The sequence below is a fragment of the Eupeodes corollae genome, chromosome 2 (genome assembly GCF_945859685.1).
Source record: "Eupeodes corollae chromosome 2, idEupCoro1.1, whole genome shotgun sequence".
Lineage (NCBI taxonomy): Eukaryota > Metazoa > Arthropoda > Insecta > Diptera > Syrphidae > Eupeodes > Eupeodes corollae.
The window spans coordinates 125,581,123-125,606,831 of record NC_079148.1 but is presented as its reverse complement, the minus strand read 5'-3'; the positions used below and the strand labels follow the sequence as shown (position 1 = coordinate 125,606,831).

The 25,709-nt window shown below is 32.9% G+C and overlaps 3 protein-coding genes across 4 annotated transcripts in view; 2 read left to right on the top strand and 1 right to left on the bottom strand.

Annotated features, from left to right (window-relative positions):
• The window catches only part of LOC129944500 (UPF0193 protein EVG1 homolog), a 36,369-nt gene extending 34,521 nt beyond the window's left edge, over nt 1-1,848 (bottom strand). The window contains exon 1 of one of the 2 annotated variants that reach the window (XM_056053967.1): nt 1,728-1,848. In XM_056053967.1, the coding sequence (XP_055909942.1) occupies nt 1,728 (1 nt within the window). In that variant the 5' untranslated portion in view covers nt 1,729-1,848. Of the gene's footprint in view, nt 1-1,163; nt 1,369-1,727 lie in introns of those variants that run through there. The other variant, XM_056053966.1, reaches the window with a different exon arrangement.
• The window catches only part of LOC129944503 (uncharacterized), a 55,015-nt gene extending 30,652 nt beyond the window's left edge, over nt 1-24,363 (top strand). Inside the window, exon 2 of the mRNA XM_056053976.1 lies at nt 22,809-24,363. Within this exon, the coding sequence (XP_055909951.1) occupies nt 22,809-23,157 (349 nt within the window). The 3' untranslated portion in view covers nt 23,158-24,363. The remainder of the gene's footprint in view (nt 1-22,808) is intronic.
• LOC129944502 (tubulin polymerization-promoting protein homolog) overlaps nt 1-25,709 on the top strand; it is a 379,947-nt gene that overhangs the window by 182,299 nt on the left and 171,939 nt on the right. The window lies entirely within an intron of this gene.

Here is a 25,709-nt window from a genome sequence, read left to right as displayed (position 1 = left end):
AAAAAAACTTTCAATTCTATTTTTCTCAAAATTTGTCCTAATGTTGAAAACAATATTTCCTATAAGTAAAAATTAGTCAGAAGCTATAATATAAAATTTTTGAAAAGATATTTGAGTCGGACATCATTTTTTAACAACTTTCGTTATTTTTTTCGGGTTTCAATTTTTTGTAAAAAAAACTGTCAATTCGATTTTTTTCAAAATGTTAATGTTGACAACAATATTTTTTGAAAGATAAAAGTTAATTAAAGCCAATATCTCAAAGTTTTAAAAAGATATTTGAGTCGAAAATCAATTTTTACCAACTTTTATTCATTTTTTTTTAGGTTTTTATTTTTTGTAAAAAAAACTGTCAATTCGATTTTTTTCAAAATTTTATCGAATGTTGAAAACAATATTTTTTATAAGATAAGATAAGTTTTAGGCCTAAATTTCAAGTTTTTGAAAAGATATTTGAATCGATATTCAATTTTTATCAACTTTGAGTAATGTTCTTTTTTAGATTTTTATTTTTTATAAAAAAAAACTGTCAATTCGATTTTTCTCAAAATTTGATCAGATTTCAAAAACATTTTTCTCCGTTGCTCAAAATTGTTTTGGAGATGAAATTATATTTTAGTCATTAAATTTTGGAGGTGACAATTTTTTTTTTTCAGTTTTTTTGATTGAAACCGTTAGATAGATTTTTTTCAAAAAATATACTTCTTTGAGATCACGTTACAATTTATTATATAAAATTTAATTCAAGTCTCCAGCGTTTTTGGTTCGTAAGATATTTAGGATTAACCAAAATTTTCATCTTTTTTTTAAACTGCTATGGTAAAAAAACCACCCACTCAAATTTCTTGAGAGCCCTTTCTGCATCTTTCTGCCTTATTATCTGTATAACAAAATTTATGTGGAGTCGATATCTCTTCTGCTTCTTTAGCTATGGACAACGAAAAAAACGTCCCGAACGTACGGACGTACGGACGTACGGACGTACGAACGTACGTACACACGCACGCACAGACATCTTTCTAAAAATCTTTTATTTCGACTCTATTGACCTTGAAACGTCAAGAAATGTCAAAACTTTCAATTTGACAAATCGGACCCATTACAATAACTTCCTATGGGAAGTTAAAAATATCCCAAAAAATAATTTTTCTAAATTATCTTACCTTCTGCATTAGTGCGACCAGCCTCTTCCACCATTTTTATTGTTTTGACGATGATTTTTTTATTTTCCCAGCTTTTGAATATCAAATTGTTTTTGTAGCATTCTACTCCATTTACTCTGTTATTTTAGTTTGAGCTTACAGAGCACACTTTGAACATGTTCAGAACTAAAAAAGAAACACGAATTTGAAGCTCTGAACGATCAGATCTCAAAAAGAAACACAATTATTTTGTTGACAGTTTGAGCTCTGCTCTGAACTTAAAAAAGAAAAACGCCAATAAGCATAAAAAAACGAATCTTTAGAGAAGTGTCATTGAAATGTCTTACTCAATTCCCCAAAAATGGAATTCATATCATATTTTAGCTCTATGAAAAATATAGAACTAATTCAATTGAATTAAAAATAATTATTAAGTTCTCATATTTTTGGCCAGATTTTTATTCTGATGTATCAAATGCACTCCAAAATCTTGACATCCAATACAATTTTTTAAAAACCTCAAATTAAGAAACCTTAGTAAAATATTTGTTACCTTACACAAGTACAGAAGTCAAATGTACTTACTAAAAATTAAGTTTTGTTCCTAGTATTTTCGCCATAGGTGTCTGGTGTAGGTAAACAAACAGAGAAAGCACCAAAAATCTATATTAAGCAATCAATATTTGATCAAGTTCCAAATTAAAGTCAAGTTGTGTGTCATTAACAAAAAAAGAAGTAAGATATCAGGTGTTATTTACTTTACTAACTTAATTTTGTACCGATTGCCATCATCATCATTATCGACATCATCACAAACATCGTGTCGTTTGCCGTGTATCGGTATTACGATAATGTTGTTCCAAACATCAAACACATATCGCGTGATGTGGAAATAATTGTTCCGGCTATACGAACAAAAAAATAAAAGAAGAAAATAACACCAAACGAATTTTTATCAGCACACTTTATAAATAATATAACAACATTAGTGTAATCAATTAGTTTTAACGGTCTGTTGAGCTTTAATTTCAATGTCAAGTTCAAGTAGAACATACCTTTGAACAATGAACATGTTGTACATATAGTTACAGTGCGTTCACTTAGCTTATGTATACGCACTTAAAAAAGTTTTTATTTATTAGCTGAATTAAAAATAGCTTTAAGTAAAGTGGAAAGAGTACATTGAACTATCACACTGGAAAAGGTTAAGTTCCACGGGATAATTGCGATTCATTGAAAAATTCCGAAATGCTGCTCATCTCAGTTATTTGAATTTGTAAAAAAATAGTAGTCCTCCAATAAACATTAAAGAGAATCGTATTATAAACATACGAAAAACGACGCAATCCGTTTTCGTCGATATGAAGATTTTTTAGGATTTCATTATAAGTGAGTTTTGAGCTAAGAATTGAGGATTTTCAGATCTTAAAGCAGCAGTCAGCAACAAGCAGACCGCGTTCCGTTTCCGCGAAAGCCATACTATACCGATTTAATTTAATAACATGTGTGTAAATTTAAAAAAATTAAATATGGCGGCTACGCACGTATTCACAGACAAATAATTAAATTGTAGTACAAAATGTATACAATCGCCTTTTTTGTAAGTTAAATTCTCTCTGCGGTCAGTCTTATTGTGAAATCTAGTTACGGTCAATATCGATTGATTTATAATTTTTTGTGTGTGAAAACGTTTCGTACCAATAATATGGATCCTAAAAAGTGAAAATTGGCAGTGAAAATAGGAAATTTCTTACCGAGTGGACTGAAGAATATTTTTTTACGCTGCCTGATAAGCTTCGAGCGGTTCCAATATGCCTCAGATGCAATACAACTGTTGCTATTGTTTAAAGCGACATTACGGAACAACTTTATCAGCAATTCCAAAAAAAAGAGTTACTTTGTGAATGTGAAACGGCGTATTCGGATCTACTGCAGCCCAATAATATTCGTTGGCTAAGTGAAGGTCATATTATTGAACGTTTTTGAATGTTTAAAGAGAAAGTTATTTCCAGCAAGAAAACACATAATACAAAATACTTTGGTTTTTCTAAGAGATGTTTTAAAATACAGTGGAATCTCGCTAACTTGAACACCTACGAAACGAGGCCTGTTTAAGTTACTGGATTGTTCAAGTTACTGGAAAAAATAAAAAAAGTCTTCGTTTTTATACGTTTTCATTATATTATTTTAAATGTTAGTAATTGACACAAAACACAATTGTATTTAAACCAACTTTGGAAAAAAATTTGTTATTTTACATTGCTTAGTTTTCTGCAAAACATTTTTTAGCGCACTTTATCTGAGGTTTTGGAGTACTGTAAATTCAGATGATGTTCTGTTATTTTGACTGGCCCAATCGATCACTTTATCGATTGATTCGATGGCTTCGGTGTCAGTTACAATGTTTTGCACCATTATAACATCACCCGGGTCAGATTCATTTTCCGAATCGATGTCTTCATCTTCAACACCATCAGGAACATCTTCATCGCGTAACCATTCGTTTACTTCTTCTTCGGTGTAATGCTGTTGGATTGAAAAATAAAAGTTTGTTCATTAGGTACCTACTGTTTTGTACTTAAAGTCAAGAAATGTTACCTGATTATTGTCTATTTGTTCGAGCAAATGTATCAAGGGTGCTTCTTCCCCATCTGCAATCAAGTTTTCCCTCAAGCGTTCTCTGAGAGTAGATAATGAGACATCATCTTCGTCGTTAAAGAAACTGTTATCGACATCATTAAAAATGGGGTTCCAGCATTTTGATTTTGACATCAATGTAATGGCTTGACGCAAATTGAAGTTCTTTAGGGCAGAAATTATATCTTCATTTTTGTTGGCAATGACCAACGACAGCAAGTTTGACTTATAATGCAGCTTCGTAATTCTTATGCCATTTTGATCCATCGGCTGAACTAACGCAGTGACATTCGGTGGTAAGAACATTGTGCAAATGACTCCTTTAAGATACCTTAACTCTTCTGCCGATGGATGGCATGGAGCATTGTCTATAATCAGAAGTGCCTTAAGTGGGAGATTTTGTTCTTCGCAGTGTTTCTTTACTTGAACTACAAAGCCCTTGAAAAACCATTCCTTGAAAATGTATTTTGTCATCCATGCATTAATAGAACTTTTGTATTCTATTGGCATTTCAAAATTTTTAAGACACCGTGGATTTTTTGACTTACCAATGATCATAGGAACGAGTTTGTGGGTACCTGTGGCGTTAGAACCGAGGAGTAAAGTCACTCTTTGCTTAGGAATTTTTCCTCCAAATGCACTTTTTTCATTAAACGATACATAGGTTTTTTTGGGCAACAACTTCCAAAACAGTGCAGTTTCATCAACGTTGTAAATTTGTTGTGTTGTCAGTTGAAGAGCGGCGATTTTATCTTCAAATTTTTTTGAATGGCTCAATAGGTCCTGGATCAGCAGCTAATTTTTCTCTACTAATAGTAAGCAATCGAATACCGAATCTTCTCTTTCATTTCTGAAACTACCCAGAACTAGCATTGAAAGAGCTACCTTCTTGACTCTTATACTTTATAAACAGCTGTTTGGCTTTCTCTCTTAAAATGTTTCCGCTTCAGGAACCATTTGTAAAGGATCCTTTCCATTCTTGGATGCTCAGCTTTTTTAATTGTGCACATTTTGCCTGGTCCAGAAAAAGTATTCGCGATCCTTGCTGTGATTTGTTTCTCATTGCGCTTTATATTGCATATCGTACCTTTTGAAACACTGAATTCCTTTGCACAAACCGTAACGCTTTTTCCTTTCTTTATTTGTTCAATAATTGCTACCTTTTATCTTTTATTATCACGTTCCTGCTTGCACAAAACTTACTGCAAAATAAATAAAATCTTAAACACATACAAAATAGCAAATTCCAGGAATTCCCCTTGGATGAAAAAACAGTTTACAAACGTAGTAACCTGCAATGAGGAAATTCAAACTCCTGTTGATATAAAATTTATTTGTTCAAGTTATAGAGTCCAAAATTTCTTAATTATTCAAGTTATAGAGTCAGCAATAAAAAAGTTTAAGGTAAAGAGCCTTACAAATTGCCTGTTCAAGCTACAGAGCACATAAAAGGGACTGTTTAAGTTATCGTATGTTCAAGTTAGCGAGAGTCCACTGTATTTAAATGAGCTTAACATCAAGTTACGTAAATGAGAAATTATTATGTGATTTAATACAAAGCGTGTCCGCTTTTTGTCGTAAGCTGGATGTATTGGAAAAAGATATTTCTAAAAAAAGAATCTATTTATTTCTCAACAATTCTTAAATAAATAAAAAAAAAAAACTCTGAAGAAGACATTGCAGTATTTTCAAACTTTCTACCCGATCTTAAAATCGAATTTGCTGTCAGATTTTGCAGAGATTGTGAAGCTATCTCAATTCCTTAAATTGCCTTATAAAGTCACTGCAGTAGCAGAATGGACTGAAGTGGCTGCGAAGTTAATAGGTCTTTCAAAAGCTTCATTAGAATGGAAATTAATTGATCATTCAAGAAGATATTCCCCTGCAAGACCATCGGTATAATTTTTCTCATTAATTTCATTAATATTACAGTTATTTAAATGGCAAAATAAGAACTACAAAACATTTTATGTTTTTTTGTGGATCTTTATTAAAATAGTTTCAACCGTATCTGGACCGCACTTAAAACTACTTGCTGACCCCTGACTTAGTATATTGCCAGATCTGCTAGTGAAAAAAAGTCCCAAATGTCTAGCAGTTTCAAGAAAGCATCTTAACACTTTAAAAGAAATCTTACAAAATGCCTTGGACAGACTAATACTTTGGGCTGATCGGTGTGGACTGTGTGTTAACCCACACAAACCGATTTGGTCTTTTTTTCTAGGAGGTACAAAATTCCATTTGTCAACCCTTCTTATATTAAAGGAATCCAATTAAAATTCTCAGACGAGGCTAAATACCTGGGTCTTGTCTTAGACAAAAAACTAAATTGGAAAGAGTCAAAAAAGCTACGGTAGTTCTCTTTTCTTGCAAAAAAGCTATTGGTAATAAATGGGGTTTACAACCCAGAATCACGCATTGGCTATACACATTGGTAATCAGACCAATTTTAACCTACGGTGTGGCAGTATGGTAGACTGCTTTAGAGAAAGGTATAAACAGGGATAAGCTAAATAAAGTCCAACGTTCAGCTTGCCTATGTATAAGCGGATCGCTTCGCACGACCCCGTCTGCGGCACTGGACCCCTTACTCTACCTTACACCTTTTGACATATTTAGTAAACAAATAGCTGCAAGCTCTGCTATTCGCCTCAATGCTTCGTCGCAGTGGACTAACAACAACATTGGCCACTCCGTAATTTTAAGGTACTTAGAATCAATTCCAACACCCAGACTAAACCATCCCCCAACTGCAATTCGACAGAAACTTCCAGATTTCTATACCTACCAGATCTTTTTGGGAGGATAGGACGTTCTTGGAGGATGAGTCAATCCATTTTTAAACAGATGGGTCAAAAACAAAAGAAGGGGTTGGTGGAGGTGTGTACTCTGAACGGCTGAAATTAAGTCTCTCATTCCGCCTTCCCAATCTGATATCCGTATTTTCTCTGATAGCCAGGCCGCTATCAATTCTCTGGACTCTGTCTCTACAAACTCTATATGGAGATGGCGCAACAGTTAAATATTCACCTTTGCTGGGTGTCGGGCCATAGAGCCATTCCAGGTAACTGTAAGGTAGATGAACTCGCCAGGAACGGTGTAGTACAGCCCATCCTACCACGTTTGGCAAGTACTGGCATACCAATCGCTACTTGTAAACTGCTACTAATGCAAGACGCTGCGAGGAGGGCAGGCACCAGGTGAAACAACTTCACCACGTGTTAAGTCACAAAAAAACATCTGGCCAACACTGGATTTAAAACGTTCAAGGTGCTTGCTCTCTCTAAGCAGATCGCATATAAGCTCGATAATAGGTGTCATAACCGGACGCTGTCCAATAGAAAAGCACGCTACGAGACTAGGCGTATTCTCTAATGACTTTTGCAGAAGCTGTATGGACGAGGAAGAAACGGTTCTTCATCTTCTCTGCACATGCCCTGCTCTAGCTCAAAAACGCAAGAATTACTTAGGAGAATTCTTCTTTAACTATCTAAATCATATCGGTATAATCAGCCTCTCCCGTTTCGTAAGGGACTCAAGCTGGTTCCATTGAGCTTAGGAGGAAGCCTCAAGATTCATGTGGTATCACAATGAGCCATTAAACTGGCCTAAGTGTGTCCGTTTCCATCTAACATAACCTAACCTAACCTTGCAATTGTCAGAAATGTAATTTTCAGGTAATTTTTAGATGAAAAAAAAGTGTCTTCGTTGGCATATATGTACATTTAACGATTACTCTCACGGACTCAAAATTGACGTCCTTCGTCTACACGGAGGCAGCGAAAATATTATATTAAAAACCATTTTTGCTTCGACTACAAAAAGACTTAATTTTTGTCTGAAAACTTTTGTTAATAGAACGACAAATTTTTGGTAATACAATATCTTTTAACCGTGTGAACTGACAATTTTAACTCTGACAGAAATGTAAGAAATTGTCAACGAACCATCTTACAGTGAAATTGTAAGAATTTGAATCAACCAACCTTTTGAACATACAATTTTTCATTGCGTATAAATTGAATATTGACATCTCATTGGCAGATTTTGACAAAACACTGACAGATCTTGTAAGATCTGACAATCATCTGCACTCAGCTTTAGTCTTTGGTTCGTTCACATTGGCTGCGTTCAATCTCAGACAGATAGAGTTTCCAGATAACTTTTTGTTAGTGTTTTACATGTAAAATAACAGCTGATCAAAAACAGCTGAGATGTCAAAAAAGGAATCCAAAGGTATCCCAGAATTTCTGGGTATGTAGGTATCTGACAGAATAACTTATTTCACACATGTTTGAATTTCAAGAAACTTGAAAACTGATTTTAAGTTTTTTGTTTGTTGGTAAACAAAAAGATACAACATGTTAGTTGAAGTTAGAAATGAGGTCGAAATTCTTCCAAACTCTATCTAGGCATGTTTCTTCATAATGGTCCTCGTTTCTGCTAGGATAGTTTTCTGTTAAAAGTAAATCTTTTAAAACCGGAGATTTCGCCAGTAAATTATGTATATAGTATAGAATTCCAATTGAGCTAATTTATTAAATTGTTACGCACCTATCAATTCATCATCGTCCGACGAATCAGTTAAATTATCCATTTAATGTTTTATCTTACAACAATCTTGACTTCATAGTTTAAATTGCCTTTTGTGAACAGCTGAAAGCTGTTTTTATTTTTTGACAGCTATCCATCTCGTTCAACAAGGTATCTAAAAATCCACCTATACAAGATACCCTATCCAACACGAGATTGAACGCAGCTATTGATCGAGGCGTTTTGTATCGTAAACGACAAATCAAAAGCTTATTGCAGGTCCATGAAACCACTTTTACCTTAAGTCAGCTTTGGAAATTTTTGATTGTACTTAAACTAAGAAATGACAACAGCCTATTAAGGCTTCATTTTTCAATTGTTAGTTTTATTGTTCCTTACGGTAAAATGCTGGAAAGGGTTTGATATTTATGTACATTTTATAGTATAGTGTGTCTTATCAATGAAACCGCAGTGTGTAATTTAAGTGCTAGTAATTTTAGCTAGACTGATATCTTTTTTGTTACGATCTTTCCAGGGGGAAATTAAATTATAAAATTTCTTTTCTACACTCCTATATATCTACTTATACATAAAGACAACAAACATGATGGTTGCTAAAAACGTGTACATTCTAACTTATTTTTAGATAGACTCTGACCAAAAAAGAATATCTACGTTTTTGTTAGTCATGCTTGCTTAGCTTTTACTTGCTAATTATTTCATATTTTTTGTAGATAGGTTGGTTCCTACATAATACAATAACCTTGGGTTGATATTATGAACAAAATAAAAATGATTCTCTCCTAAAAATATGACATCACTTTGTGTTTATCTTTGTTCATCATCATCATATCAAGAATTAGTCGTTTTATTTCTTTGTTTGAATTAATACCACACCATCAATGGTGATTATAGTCGTAGTTTATATTTCGTTTTTTGCTTGAATAAGCTGTTACCCTGATGATAGATATTATACGAGTATATACAGACAACAATCAGAGTTGTCTGTTCAAAGTTCAATTTATTTATTCTTCTTAAGTACCTTCAATATGATATGTGTTCGGAACAGAATACAAATTTGATTGAGTGCTGGACCTATAAAGAGCCGGGTTTAAGATCTTTTTTTAAAAGCATCAATCTCGATGGAAAATCGTTAAGAAATTGAAATACAAAACAAACATTAATAATCATATGGAGGAATGAATTTGTTTGACATGAGTTCAAAATGAGTTTAAATATGAAGTCAGGGTTTTTATTTAATTTGAAAAGAGAATCAACATCAATTTTGCTTAAGAACATACAAATTAAAATTTATACAACAAAGTTCAAGTCTTTATCGGATTCCGAAGCAGAGGTAAACAACACAGCAATACATTTTTGACGCATATTTAATTTCACCATTAAGTTTGAATTCATTTAAATTTGACACATATGACAGCTCCGTTTGACAGGTGTCAGAAACCAGCGCTACCAACTTTAAACCACGAAACAGATGATCATATACTGTATAATTTTAATAAATTGCTAAAACAGAAATATACTGGATACAGGAAATATAAGTACAGTCAAACTTCTTTATAACGAACCTTCAAAAAAAAAAATATTGCTTCGTTATAAAGAGGTTTTATACAAAATTCGTTTTATAGAATTTTGTTTTTTTTTTAGCACTGCAAGTGTTCTTTTTTATTTGCAAAAAAAAACCCATTCTTAAAATTACAGTAAGATGCGTTGGCCTCGTTTCACCAATGCCCTAGCGAGAGAACTTCGTTCGAGTGGCATATCCCCACCAAACAGCAGAAACCTGACAAATACAGAAATTGACCAACATTTAAAACAGATGGACGAAACAATAAAACGAACGATGGAACGGACAATTCCAAAGTACAAAGAACGGGACCAAATAGACGCTTACAGAAACGCGACTATTGACGCACTTCGTAGGCACAAGAGTGGCTTACTGACAAGAATCAAAAACTTGTACAGACGACTTACAGACCCACACGACTTGGAGGTTAGGACACTGAAGTCGTCAATAAAAAATGTCAATCTGTTGATTAAGGAGAACTACAGGCTATCAATTAACAAGTACTGGGACTGCAAGATCCGGGCAGTTAATTCGAGCGACCCTAGTATGTTCCCTAAAATCAACAAAATATTCAGGAAAAAGAACGACAATGACCTTCCGAGTCTGAAACTCCAAAGAACCGAAGAGAACAGAGACGTACTCAGGACATCGCAAATAGATCCAGAAGAAGTCATCTTTGACGATGACTTTTACATAATTGAAGATCCGAAGGAAAAAGTGGAGGCGGTGTAGTGATGGGTACCTCATACATGAGGCAATACAAAATGTCGCATACACCACTCTGAAATGTCCCATCACCTCAAACCAAAAAAATGTATTACCTCACACCTCACCATAAAAGCAACAAAAAATACTTATTTCTTTTACTCTCTCGACTTCAGAAAAAGAACTATTTGTACTTCTCTCTCATTCTCACTTGTTCTTGTCGTTGTCGATAAACGACGACGGAGACTGATGATATGAAGAATGAAGTTGGGTCTTGAGTGTATGAGGAAATGCCACGCAGGCACGCACTCACTACATTAGTGCATTCTCTCTCCCATCAAACCAATAGCAATAGGATCAGAATGAGGAAGAGGACGATTGCCTTAAAATGAAAGAATGTGTGAAGTTTTGTATTATGATTATGAATGCTATTTACTCAAATGTCCCATTCGAACAAAATTCGTGACATTGTCACAGTGAGATATGACTGAGTCATTTTCACAGGTTGTGACTTGTGACATTGTTGCAGGTTGTGACATTTGAAGTGCTTTATTTGTTTTGCCGAGAGAAAATGAGGAGAGATAATGAGGAGAACATACTATAATGTATTATGTAACAAATAATGAAGATGAGTATGCAGAATTGCAGATAAATCATCCTCCAAACTGGTTGAGTGGGTTTCTTATTTTATAGTATATTATGGTTTTTACCTTTTTTAGTTCAAGTTATTTATGGTTTTTGTTTTAGTTATTAAAATAAAATTTTAACCTAAAAAATATTTTATTGTTCTTTAACCTTTACATTTAAACATTTATTTTTTTAAACCTTTTTTTTAATAATGAATTTGAAGCCTTGTTTTTGTTAAAATAAATAAACTACCAACAAAAATTTACTCATATGTTCGTTTTATTTAAATTTCATGATCATCAGAATTGAAGAAATATCATTGAAAAATTGAATGTTTTTTTTATTGAAAATGTCCCTTTAAAATAGGTTTGTCCTATGGGACATTTGAGGTGGGACAAAGTACCAACTCTTTAAGAAAAATGAGTACCTCATACAAACTCATTTTAAATTCGTGTCCTACCCATCACTAAGGCGGTGGGAGCTGCTTTCCAGCAAGTGTACAAGGTAAATGTTAGCATTCGCCCCAACCACGACCTGGAAAACAGAGCCCTACTTAATCACTTTTACCTCCGTAATGATATCACACATTGGCGATCTGAGAACCGCGGTTTTATGCGGTTCAGTGACGATTCCTTGGCAAATGCCATAATCGCCGAGAAAACGGGACCAAGTCCCCAAGACGAAGGTTGAGCTTCAGCTCATCTTCAACTCAATAAAAAACAAAAAGTCAGCAGGTGTCGATGGTATATCCAACGTTGCACTAAGGCATTTACCTATGGAGGCAATTGACATTTACACCACACTCTTCAAGAATGCATATTATCCAGTGCATTGGATGGTTCTGTGATTCATGCTCTCCCGAAAAAGGGAAAGGACAACTCCAACCCGTAAAAACTTCGGTCAATAAGTCTTCTTCCGAGCATCAGCAAAGTTTTCGAAAAGATCATCAATAGGCTCTGACTAAGTGGGCTGCGGACAACAAAATAATTCCGGATAAACAGTTCGGGTTCAAGGCGGGTCATGATACAATTCATGCTGCTTCTAGACTCGTTTCTGATATCCAATGGAATAAATCAAAACAACAATGCACAGGTGCTGTTCTGTATGGTTAGATGGTCTTTACCCAAAACTGAGCAGGCTTGGCATAAGCAAGCCATTGTTGTTTATGTTACCGGAAATGTATGTAATCCGTCGTTATATATAATTCCTAGGAAATGTATACAATGCCAAAAATCGCCAGGAAATGTGTGAATTAATTCTTTTTATACACATTGCCTAGGAATTCTATAAATCTCCTAAGCAGCAATAGGAATTGTATATAAATTGTATATAATGTGTCATTATATACAATACAAATTTATACACAAATTTATACTTGTTTATCAAGACCACCTTACAAAATTTGTGGTACTAAGACCACTTAAATCTAAACGAGCTGAAGAGGTGGCGTATATAATATTAGACATATTTACTCTACTGGGTGCTCCAGCCATTCTACAGTCCGACAATGGCAGAGAGTTTTCCAACAAAGTAATCGAAAATTTAAAAATATATTGGCCTAGCTTAAAAATTATAAATGGTAAGCCCAGGCATTCGCAAAGCCAGGGAAGTGTGGAAAGGGCGAATCAGGATATCGAAAATATGTTTACCACTTGGATGCAAGACAATAATAATTCACATTGGAGCGAGGGTATAAAGTTTGTTCAACTCATGAAAAACAGGGCTTTTCACGCTGAAATTAAGCAAACTCCTTATGAAGCCCTTTTTGGATGTAAAATTAAGGTAGGTGTACAGTTACCAAATGATTTCACGCAAAACATCGAAACTGAAGAAGATTTAGAGAAAATCATTGAAAACTATCAACAGAATGGTGAAGAAGATCCCAAGGCATCAACGGCTAAAATTAATGTAGATATGATAGAACCAATCCCAGTCTGTAATAATTTAGCACAGTACCTTCAGCCAGTGCATATAATAAGGAATGCATTGTCTGTTCAAAAGAAACGACCGAAGCTCACACTTGTAGACAATGCGGATGTGCACTTCACGCAATTTGTTCTGTAGCAGAAGAGGCAACGAAAGGACAGGGGTCCAAACTGCTCTGTCTATTATGTTCAAAAAATGTAGTACTGCACAAAAATCGTCATTCTGCTAAGCAAAATCTGCAACAACAGGCAGGAAAAATGGTAAAAATAAGTGACAACAAGTTTCCTTCTGTGTTCATAGCAACTTCTGTAAGGATTTCCGTACCAGAAGTCGACCGAGGACGTGGTGACGCCCGAAATATTATAGGTGTAATCTTAAATAAAACAGATAACGAGCTTTATCAGATTGGAACAAAGAATGGAATCATAAAACAATTGTATTCTAGATCTGAATTCAGTGTGTGCCCTAGAAATATTCTGGATACCAAAGAGGTACCTAGTACCGAAATTTCACTACGCACAGTTGCGAATATGCAATCAACTGGGACTGGACAAGGATTAAAAAAATGTTTTTGCAAGAAGGGTTGTAGATCATCAAAATGTTTGTGCTTCAAAAATAAAATACTATGTAATTCTAAGTGTCACTCCAGCTTACCCTGTAAAAATAAATAAGTTCTTTCGTTTAAAAATAAAGTAACAAAATTAAGAAAACTCTTTTTATTTCATTTTTAGTTAGTATGTTTTATTTTTCCAGATTTTTTTTATACAATTCCTAGGAAATATATACATTTCCTAGGAAAAATGTATTGTAAATAATCTTTTATAAATCTTTTTATACATTTCCTAAATAGACTCGACATTGTATATATTTCCTAGGAATTGTATATAATTCCTAGGTTTCATACATTTCCGGTAACATATATACTTTATGATATGCTAAACGATAGAAAGTTTGTTGTCAAAAGTGGCAATGTAACTTCTACCACAAGATTCTTAATTAAAAATGGTCTTCAACAGGGAGCGGTGAATTCACCGATTCTCTTCAGCATTTACACCAGCGATCTGATAGGTAGTCTTACAAAGGCAATTGCGTACGCCGACGATCTAATTGCGTACAGAACGGCCCGAAAGGTTGAGGTTATGAGATTTCTCTTGCGGCGTGATTTCGACAAGATTCAGCGATATTGCGACGACTGGAAACTGAAAATAAATGTCCAGGACCACGAGGGGTACGTGGAAGAATTGGCGCAAGATGGTCATCGTTGATCTTGACGGGCAGCCATTAGCGAGCAAAAGTGTAGTGAAGTACCTCGGTATCTGGTTAGATCAGTATTTATATTTCGACAGACATAAATGCTGCTCTGACATGATAAGATGGACCCATCAAACTATCGAGGTATTGCTTTTCTCAACTCATCGCTCAAAATCTTCATGGAAATTTTAAGAAGCCGACTCACAGCATGGATTGAAAGTAACCATATTCTGAGTGAATTCCAAATTGGATTAAGAGAGGGATACTCCACAGTGGATCACATATTTAGCCTGACCAACATTGCAGAGGAATATATCCGTAGACAAAAAAACTATACGCATGTTTCATCGACTTCCGTGCCGCATTCGATTCTATCGACAGAAAGGCTCTGATGTTTTGGAAAAATTATTGAGGACATCTATAAAGAAACAACGCATGCAGTATGGGATGGGCAAAATCTATCTGATTGGTTTCTTGCCTTAGTAGGATTGAAACAAGGTTACAATCTCAGCCCTTCAGCTTTCTGCCTTTATATCGAAGATCTAATAAAAGACATGCTGTGTGGCATAACAATTGATGGGTTCCGGATTAAAGTTCTTGTCATGTTAGCCAAATCTCCTGAATCTCTTCAGTTAATGATCAACAAATTACGGAATTACTGTTCGAAGTGAAATCTAACAGTAAACCTTGACAAATAAAAAACAATGGTGTTTCGGAGAGGATCAGGGCGATTGGCTGCAAACAGGAAATGGTATTATGGAGCGGACCAAGTTGAAACTGTGAGGGAATACCAATACTTGGGTTACACTGTGACGAGCAACTTAAACCTAGAAAAACACCTAGTAAAAAAACTTTCTTCATCCAAAAATGCGATTGGGGCGCTGTGGAAAAATGTGGACCTAGCATTTAGTGCAAAATACAAATCAATAATCCTGTATGCTGCGGAATCATGGGGCTGGAATCAGTTGAAACCACTGAAAAACTCCTGAGGTTCTTTCTAAAGAGGCAGTTCCGACTACCCGACACAACACCTAACTACACGCTTCTCATTGAAACCGGTCTATCACCCTTACATCTATCATCGCTTAAACTGCACTTCAACTACATTACCAAGTTATTGTACAGCCATGTGGATAAAGTTGCAAGAGAGATTGCTGTTTCGATTAAAAAGTCGCAAAGTTTCAGGAATGGGAAAACTTAGCGGACTCTTGTGAACTCTCTTTCAGCCTAACTTTAGATAATTTACAAGAATGGAAGCCATATCTTAACAGTCTACTCGAAAAGCTCCACTCCAAATCTAGAGAGAAAAGTATAGAGGAAGCTACTAGATCGGGAATTCTACCCCCTACTTCAGCGCAATTTAGGAGAATCCAACTACTTCAAGGACACCCATAACATTGAAATAATATCATTGATTTTCAGGGCTAGAGGTGAACTTTTGCCTCTCAATTTCATTCTGAGTCTGAGCTAACAGAGTAAAGTAGCGTAGAGTTCTGATCACAGAATGTTCAGAGCTCTCTGATTTAATTATAAAATAACTTGAGCTCTAAACTGTCATGATTTGAAATGTCAAATGTCAGACTGTCAAACGAAAATATTCAAAATTTTCTTTAATCAAATTATCTAAAAACCAATCATAGCGTTTGTCTATTTGACGCCTGAAATAAATTTGATTCATAAAAATGTTATATGCAATCACTTTTTTCTAAATTATCCTACCTTCTGCACTAGAGCGACCAGCCTCTTCCGCCATTTTTATTGTTTTGACGATGATTTTTCTTTAATTTCCCGGCTTTCAAATCAAATTGTTTGTGTTTAGCATTTTACTCCGTTGTCAAATTTGAAACGCATTTCAGTCCAACATTTGCTTAAGTTACTTGAATCCATTATGGTTACTTTTTGTTTTGACGATAACTTCTGATAACTTTTCGTTCGGTTTTGACGTTAGCTTACTTTCGGTTAAGTCTATTATAGTTGGGCTTTTACTCTGTTATTATATTCTGAGCTCACAGATCGCGCTCTGAACATGTTCAGAACTAAAAAGGAAACACGAATTTGAGGCTCTGAACGATCAGTGCACAAAAAGAAACACAATTATTTATTTGACAGTTCGAGCTCTTGTCTGAACTAAAAAAAAAAAAAACAAATTGATCGTTTTAAACAAAGAAAAAATTTGTTTCACTCAATTAAAGCCTTGCAGGGTTATGGTATGTATACATTTATTATTATTTGGACATTTGAAATTAAACCCTTAAATTTCTTAAAAACTATACATTACTCTATTTTTTTTATTTCTGTATGTTTCAAATTCTTCAAGATTTTGGATAATTTATTCCAATTTCCAACTACTAGGTTTTCCGAACGACTACGATAATGTTGACCAAAAACAAAAATATCCTTTTTATATCAATACAAAATGGCTGTACCAAGACCATTTAGAAAAAACTGTACGTTCGTCGATAACTTTATGGTGTAATTCTTATTTTTCACCTAAAAAAAAGTCTAATGTTAGAAGATAAGGGTGGCCAATTGTGATCACCTCTTCAGGAAATAATACGGTCAGCAATCTTTTCTACAACATTTTGATTGTTTCATTTTTTTTTGTGACACCTAGTTCCGTTTTTGCAGGGTATTTTAAAAATATCAATGGGTTAGAGTGTTTATTTTCAGTAATAGCATAGTCAAAAGATGACAGCTGTCAAAATGACAGCTAAAACCTTTTATTGGAAAACGCTTAAATAAGTAAAACTCCACATATAAAAATTGTAAAGTTTTATATTCTTACGGATATAAGAAACACTCATATAAGAAAAACACGCTTATAAAAAACGCAACTTAAAACACCATGTTTTTTCTTAAATTTGAAGAAAAACACGTTTATAAGAAATATCTTTTAATGAACATAATCTTTTAATGTTCAAGAACAAAAAATTACGCATATAAGAAACTAACTTCAGCTTTCCTTTGATTGAAAAAAAAAATTGTTTATACATACGCACCAATATGTTTCCACCAATAAAAATGACAACGTCAGATTGACAAGAGCGCGATTACTCCGTGGTCTATAAATTGTGACATTTTGATTTTATATTTGATTGTTTATTTTTATTTTCGTTTTCGTTTAACTTTGCCTTTTTGTTTTTATATTGTGTGTTTTAAATGCTTAGAAAAAGGAACATGGTTTCCGTAAAAATAAAACTAAAAATTTAACAAGAAATAAAATCGGAGACAAGAAGTGACAAAAAAATCTCAGATTTTGAGAACCCAAATGAAATTGAAAACAAACAGTTTACTTGTAAAAATTTGGACAAAAAAAAAGGATAGGAAACCCAAAACATGAACTTTTAAACAAAACTATGACCAAATGGTTTGAACAAAAGTCGGAAAAAAAATACTAAGCTCACGGGACCCATATTACTTAAACAATTTGCGAACGAATTGGATATCAATGATTTTGAAGCAAATTTAGGTTGGCTTCATCGTAGGAAAAAACGAGAACATTCGTTTTAAGAGGCTGCACGGTGAATCTGTTTTTGCTAATTAAGAAGCAGCAAATAATTTCAAGGAACTTGTTATAAGCTCCTAGAAAAATATGCACTCCATGTGTTCAACGCTGGCGAGACTCGTTTGCTGTATAAAGCAATGCCCGATGGAACATATGTTTTAGGAAACCAAACAGTGAGCGGAAAAAAAATTCCAAAGGACAGGATAACATTACTTCTGCTTTGTAATGCAACTGGGTTCGAAAAATGTATGTTTTTAATTGGTAAATTTAAGCAACCCCATTGTTTCCGAGTAAAAACGATTTCAGTTCCCTAGAAATGGAATAAAAAGGCTTGGGTAACAGCACACTTTGGACCGAAATAACTAAAGAGATGGATGATAAAATTCCCAAGAAAAAAAGAAAATCTTGCTGCTGTTGGATAATGCGTCTTGTCATAAGCTTAGCTATACACCCATCAATATTGAAATTGTTTTCCTTCCTGCCAACACTACAAGTCTCGTAGAGCCTCTTGACCAGGGTAAAATTAAATTTAGTACAATTTTTGTAAATTTAATTCAAGACAATTTCTTTGTCTTCATTTAAGGCGCATTATAGGTAGAATTTAGTCAGAAAACAGATTCTTGCAATTGAAAGCAACTGCATCAAAACATTTTTAAAAGATATGACCATTCTCAAAGCTTTACACATTGTTAAAAGATCTTGGTGGCTGGTTACACCTCAAACAATTCAAAACTGTTTCAAGAAAGCCGTGTTTTCTCAAATTGAATCGGATGCTGAGAATTTAAATGAATGTGCTGATGAATTCCGTTACCTAAAAAGCTTTGAAAATGAAGAATGTTTCGGAGAAATAAATGAAAGAGATCTTATAAATGAAATGCAAATGATTGCAGATGGGTACGAGGAAACAGATTTAATTGAAGGAGACGACGACGCGACGGTTTACAGTTACTACAACGACCAACTAGGACCGACGCAATTGAAGCGTTCTTTCTCCTAAAGCGGTTTTTCGATAGTGACAAAGAACATCCCTTCTTGTATCCGTTCGGGATTTTCAGGCTTTCTTATAAGCGTGTTGTACTGCAGTACTAAAAATAAGCAAATTTTAGTTATGAACTACAGAATATTCGCAATATTGAATGGAATACAAAACAACACAATTAAATGTCTGTGTTTTTTCTTTTCAATTCATCCAAATGTGGATATAATTGGTTGCTTAAATAGGGTGAGTTTGCGTAAAATCCTAACATTACTCCAACCATGAATGCGTCATTTTAGCCAAATATGTTTTTTCTGAATGAGTCTTATGATAATGAAGGAGTGCATCATAGCCGGCTTTCGGAGCCTTATTTGACAAAGACGCTATAATAATCCCTTAGTGAGGTCATAATTTAATTGTGCCTCGTCATGTTATATTATTTTTTGCATGGAATGCGCCCTTATCAAGTGAGTTCTGAGTTTTGATAAAATATGATACTCATGTCTAATGACACCTGCAAAAAAGATTGCGAGATTTTTAACACATTTGTTTAAAACATTTCCATGACTAACTTAATCGATCAAGTCTTCATAAACTCTTTAAAAAGTTTGCGAAGTAAACATGACAACAATTCTGTGTTCTTTTGCGATGACTTATCTTAAATTTTGAAGCATAACGGGACTTTCAATTATCGTTCATAAAACAAAGTTATTTTAAGTTTTTGCACCAAACACAACAAAAAAATACCTATTAACTGGTATGGACTTTTGGTGGCTTACTGGAAAAGAAAAATTAACGCAAACGATCAAAACCCAAACCTTTTAATTTGCATATTAAAGTTAAAAAGTAAGATATACTATGCGAATTATAAACAATCAATTATTACCCAATAAATCTGCTAATTAATAAAATCAATACAAATATTGAAGGATTTCCAATAGAATTATAAACCTTACAAAATGCATAAAATTAAGTTGATATCAAACAAGTTGGCACAGCGACCGGCGGCGGCGGTGGCGGTAACTACGGCCTATTGGCCTACACCTATTTCATAATAGGATTACCGTTATAACCACCATCAAGTGATATGGAAGACAATTTCATTAGTTCTGCGAAGACAATGAAGACCCTTGACTCAACGAGTATACCCATTATACGAGTAGGTTTAGTTGTTGTGAAAGGTCTGGCTTATACAGAAATATGTACATAATGTTGTACTTCTATAAATTCCGTCAAGTTGTGTATCAAAGCTATATTGATTGGTTTAATGCAATTAAGCAAGGGACTACTTGAGAACAAATTGGTTAAATGCACTTACCCACTATACAAGTTTACATATAATGCACCTATAAGTGACAGTTGATTTGGTTACGCTGAAATAATTGATTTTGAAAATGGTTGACTTTGTCATTGGGTAATTTGCATCAGGTGTTATTGTGTCACCAGCGCCAATTCGATGACTTTCAGCAAAAAAGAAAAAAGTATTATTCAACACCCTGTTAAAACGTAGTACAATGTGGTTTTCTTATTTGACATTCAAGTGTAGAAGACTCACAGGTACTTGTGAAATCATACACAAAATGTTATTCGTTCCAAGAAACATGATAGGTAAGATTTTTAAATGAATGTATTTTATAGATGATGATTGAGTAATGAAATAATCTTGTTGGGTTTCGTTTACTTCTTTAAAATCTAAATTAACTCGAGATCGTAATTTTTGTATCATTTCGTAGTACAATTATTCGATTTCACCGTAAAAATTGCCATTTTCTGGATATTTCTTCGAACTTTATAATTGTTTGCCTTAATTGTCCTCTTGCTAAGATTTTTATTTTCTGTTAATGTTTTTAAAAAATGAGTATAGCCTTTATTTCAATAAAATTGTATTTACTGATGATTAGATTTCCACTTTATGTGAACGGTGCACAAAAATAACTGAACGCACCCATTTTTGCATTTTAAAATTTATTGATTAATAATGTAAACATTTATAACATTTTAGACGGTGTTAACATTTTACCTAATACTTATTAACTTCCCATAGGAAGTTATTGTAATGGGTCCGAGTTGTCAAATTGAAAATTTTGACATTTCTCGACGTTTCAAGGTACCTAGAGTCGAAATAAAAGATTTTTAGAAAGATGTCTCTGCGTGCGTGTGTACGTACGTTCGTACATCCGTACGTTCGCGACGTTTTTTTCGTTGTCCATAGCTCAAGAACCAGAAGAGATATCGGCTTCAAATAAATTTTGTTATAAAGATAATAAGGCAGAACGATGCAGAAAGGGCTCTCAAGAAAATTGCGTGGTGGTTTTTTTAACCATAGCAGTTTGAAAAAAGGTGAAAATGTTGGTTTACCCTAAATATCTTACGAACCAAAAACGCTAGAGACTTGAATTAAATTTTATATAATAAACTGTAACGTGATACCAAACAAGTATATTTTTTGGAAAAATTCCATTTAACGGTTTTTTTATAAATCAAAAAAACTGAAAAAAAAATTTGTCACCTCCAAAATTTTAAGACTTAAATATGATTTCATCTCCAAAACGATTTTGTGCAACGAAGAATAATGTTTTTGACATCTCATAAAATTATGAGAAAAATCGAATTGACAGTTTTTTTTATAAAAAATAAATATCCAAAAAAAAACTGCTCAAAATTAGTAAAAATTGAACATCTATTCAAATATCTTTTCAAAAACATGAAATTTGGGCTTTAGTCTTATTTTATCTTATAAGAAATATTTTTTTCAACATTCTGAAAAATGTTGAGAAAAATCGAATTAACAGTTTTTTTAACAAAAAATAAAAACCTAAAAAAAATTAATAAAAGTTGGTAAAAATTGATTTTCGACTCAAATATCTTTTCAAAACTTTGAGATATTGGCTTTAATTTACTTTTATCTGTCAACAAATATTGTTGTCAACATTCAGTAACATTTTGAAAAAAATCGAATTCACAGTTTTTTTTACAAAAAATTAAAAACCAAAACAAAATTTTAACAAAAAAAAATAATTTTCGACTCAAATATCTTTTCAAAAATTTGAGATAATAGCTTCTTATTAATTTTTACTTATAACAAATAATGTTTTCAACACTAGAACAAAGTTTGAGAAAAATCGAATAAACAGTTTTTTTTACAAAAAATAAAAACCTAAAAAAAATGTATAAAAGTTGGTAAAAACTGTTTTTCGACTCAAATATCTTTTCAAAAATTAAAAATATTGGCTTCAAACTTATTTTATCTTATAAGAAATATTGTTTTTAACATTCAGTAAAATTTTGAAAAAAATCGAATTGATAGTTTTTGTACAAAAAATTAAAAACCTAAAAAAAATTAACAAAAGTTGGTAAAAATTGATTTTCGACTCAAATAGCTTTTCAAAAATTAAAAATATTGGCTTCAAACTTATTTTATTTCACAACAAATATTGTTTTCGATATTCAGTAATTTTTATATAAAAATCCAACAATCCGTTTTTTCATAAAAAAAATAAAATCTACAAAAAATTGTACGCAAATTTGCCAAAAATTGATACGAGTAGACAAACTTTTAAGCAAGACAAATCGACAAACGGGATGGGAAGTTATCAGTGTGGGTCGCATACCAACCTCTTTTTTAAATTTTCAAATTTATATCTCAATTTTTAACTATCAAGTGGGAATACGATCAAATGTTGAAAAAGGCAATGTGAACACAGTCCAAAACATTCAAAACTTTTTCTTCATCCTTCAATAAATTGCCAAATAAAGAAATGAGCGCGTTCAGTGATAGCGTCGTAATGTGAACAATATGTCACTTCTCTTTTCTCTTCAAAAACAGAAATAAGGCAGAATTACATAATTTTAAATGAGGAAGATAAATAGATGAAATGTCAAGACGAGACTTAAAAATATGTTTTGTTTTTTTATTTTCAGAAATTACAAATATGCCGACGACACAACATCCCGGGATAGTGACTCTCTTATTCAAGAATATGGTAATCTCCCAACAGACGAAACAAACACATATTGCTGGCGACATCCGAAAGTTCGTGAAAACTGGCGAACAGTTTTAGCAGCTGTCACTCTGCTTATCGTTGGAACTGGTCTCTTTGTGATGGGAATTTTTGCCGTACTTGATCCAACAAAAACCTCTCAAGGTGTAGTGTTTTTTGTAGCAGGCCTAATATGTTTTATTCCGGGAGCATACCATGTAGTATATATTTGGTTAGCGGCAAAAGGCTATCGAGGGTTTGACTTCTACCACCTACCGTTGTTTACATAAAATCATGTTTCAATATTTGGCAGCTATAAAAGATGGTGCTGGATCCATCATCGTCGCTAGAAACAAAATAATATTTTTTTTTTATTTTAATTTTATTTTAAAAAACGTTCTCGAATCCTAGGAAAAAAGGAAATCATGTCTGAAGATGTTTTTGAAAACGATATTTTATTTGAAACTCAGAATGTTCCGTCGGTGTTTTTTTTAATTATAGTGCATTATTATTTTTATATGTATCCCAAAATTATATAAAAAAAAAAAGACTTTTTTTAATTTATGTATTAAAACAAAATAATATGTATAATTAAGAATTTAGAAGTGATTGGAAAATTATTGTTATTAATTTACGTAAACCTGATAACTTAAATTGAAAAGACTTAAGTTGAAACTGAGATAAAAATAATAAAACAAAAAGAAATGAGATGAGATGAATGAAGAAAAAAATTAACAAAACAAATAACTCTTTATTTATATTTAAAAATAAATATCGTAAGAGTTTGTAGAAAATAAATTGTAATTTTTAGTGTGTAAATTATTTTATATATAAATGTATGTAACTTATAGAATTTAAAAAAATATAATGATAAAATAATAATGTAACAAGAAAAAAAAAACAAGAAAATAAGAAAAGATAAAGATGAATAATTATACAACAAAAAGAAAAAAAAAAGAAAAATTAAATTATAATTTCTATTTTATTTTTTAGTTAAAACAAAAATTTGAAATATGGCGTGAAATATGAAAGCGAACAAAAAGAAAGCAAATGGTTGTAAAATAAAATTTACTTGATTCAAGTAAAAGCTAACATAAAAAAATATATAAGTTTTATTTCTTTTGTTGTTGTTCTTTGATGCACATTAATGACTTACTTATTATTTTTGTTTTTAGCCTGAATTTTATTTTTCTATCGAACAAGATACAAAAATAAGGGACATTTTGACAGTTTTATTATTTATTGGCTTTAAAAAGTTGCAGTTTAAAAGTTTCTTCACAAATTGCAAGAAGTGGAAACCCAAAACAAGACAACTAGAAAAAAGAGCACTGCATGTTTAAGGCTTTTGAAATTGTGTATTGCTTTGCTGCAAGATGATGTTCAAGATGAAATATTTGGTACAAAAATAGAACAAAAAAAAAGAATTATTACAATTTTAAGTTTTTAGAATTCTTTGATGTATCTTAATGTCTTAATAAATTAATGGCTGAAGTTTAGATTTCTGTGGATACTTTAAAATTTATTTTAAAAAATGATTCAGACTATTTTGTGGAAGATTTTCTAAAAAGTATTTATCACTGAGTTGTATACCTAACACCCATAAGTAGGCAACATTTTTTTTAAACTAAGATCAACTAAAAATAGCTGTTTTTGAGATATACAGTGGTGGACAAAATAAGAAGTGTGCATGAGCAGTTACCCTATAACGGCTTACAAATGACATTTATCTTTGAATATCATAACGGTTATTTTTTTAGTTTTATGATTAGAGCACGCTGAAAATATTCACGCGAGTAAGAATAATTCGTGTCATCAATTTGCAGTGGAAAAAATAGGTGTTTTATTAATTTTTCACATATTTAAAAGTGATTACTTGTTTTTTATTATTTCTTTGCAAAGTATGTTCTATTTTCTTATACTTTATATGATTTTTAAGTGTTTACGTACAATTTTAGAAGAATTTTCTTAAATAATGGGCCGTGCCAGATGAAGAGAGACGTCTCATCCGAAAGCTCCGCTCTGAAGGAAAAACATACAAAATAATATCTGAAATGTTGTCATGTTGACAAAACAAAATAACAAATGCTCTAAAGAAAAGAAAAGGACAGTAAACGAGAGGAAGAAAGAGAAAGACGTCTGACAAATTGGATCATCAAATAGTAAGAATGGCAAAGAAAGACCCTTTCATTACTTCTACAGAAATAAAGAAGACCCTTAGATTAACGGTAACAACAAGAATAGTTAGAAACCGGTTAATAGCAGTTAAACTTCCTCCTCGGTCTTCTAGAAAGACCCCATTTGTTTCCGAAAAGAGTAAGAAGAAGAGAAAACTATTTGCTAAAGGTCAGATTGAAAATTTTAATGAAAAGGGCATAAAGAGCTTTAAGAATATTTTGTGGAGCGATGAACTTGTTTGGTTCGGATAGCAAGCATTATGTTAGACGACCTCCTTGTCAAGAATACAACTCTTAAGTACACAAAAAAGACCATTAAACACGGTGGTGGAAGCATCATGGTATCATGGTATGGGTTGCTTCTCTTGGTATGGAGTTGAACCATTGTTCTGGATAAGGAACATTATGGATCAAGAAAAATATGTGGAAATATTGGAAAATGTTATTTGGAAGTTTCAACAGGACAATGATCCAAAACATACCTCAAAAAAAGCAAAGTTCTGGTTTCAAGCAAGACGACAAATTAAAGATCTCGACCAGCTCAATGACCTGACCTCAACCCAATCGAGAACTTGTGGTCTGTGGACAAGAATGATCTAGCTTATAAAAAATTTCTAACAAGGCTGCCTTATGGAATGAAATCAGCGACGCTTGGGAAAAAATTTCTG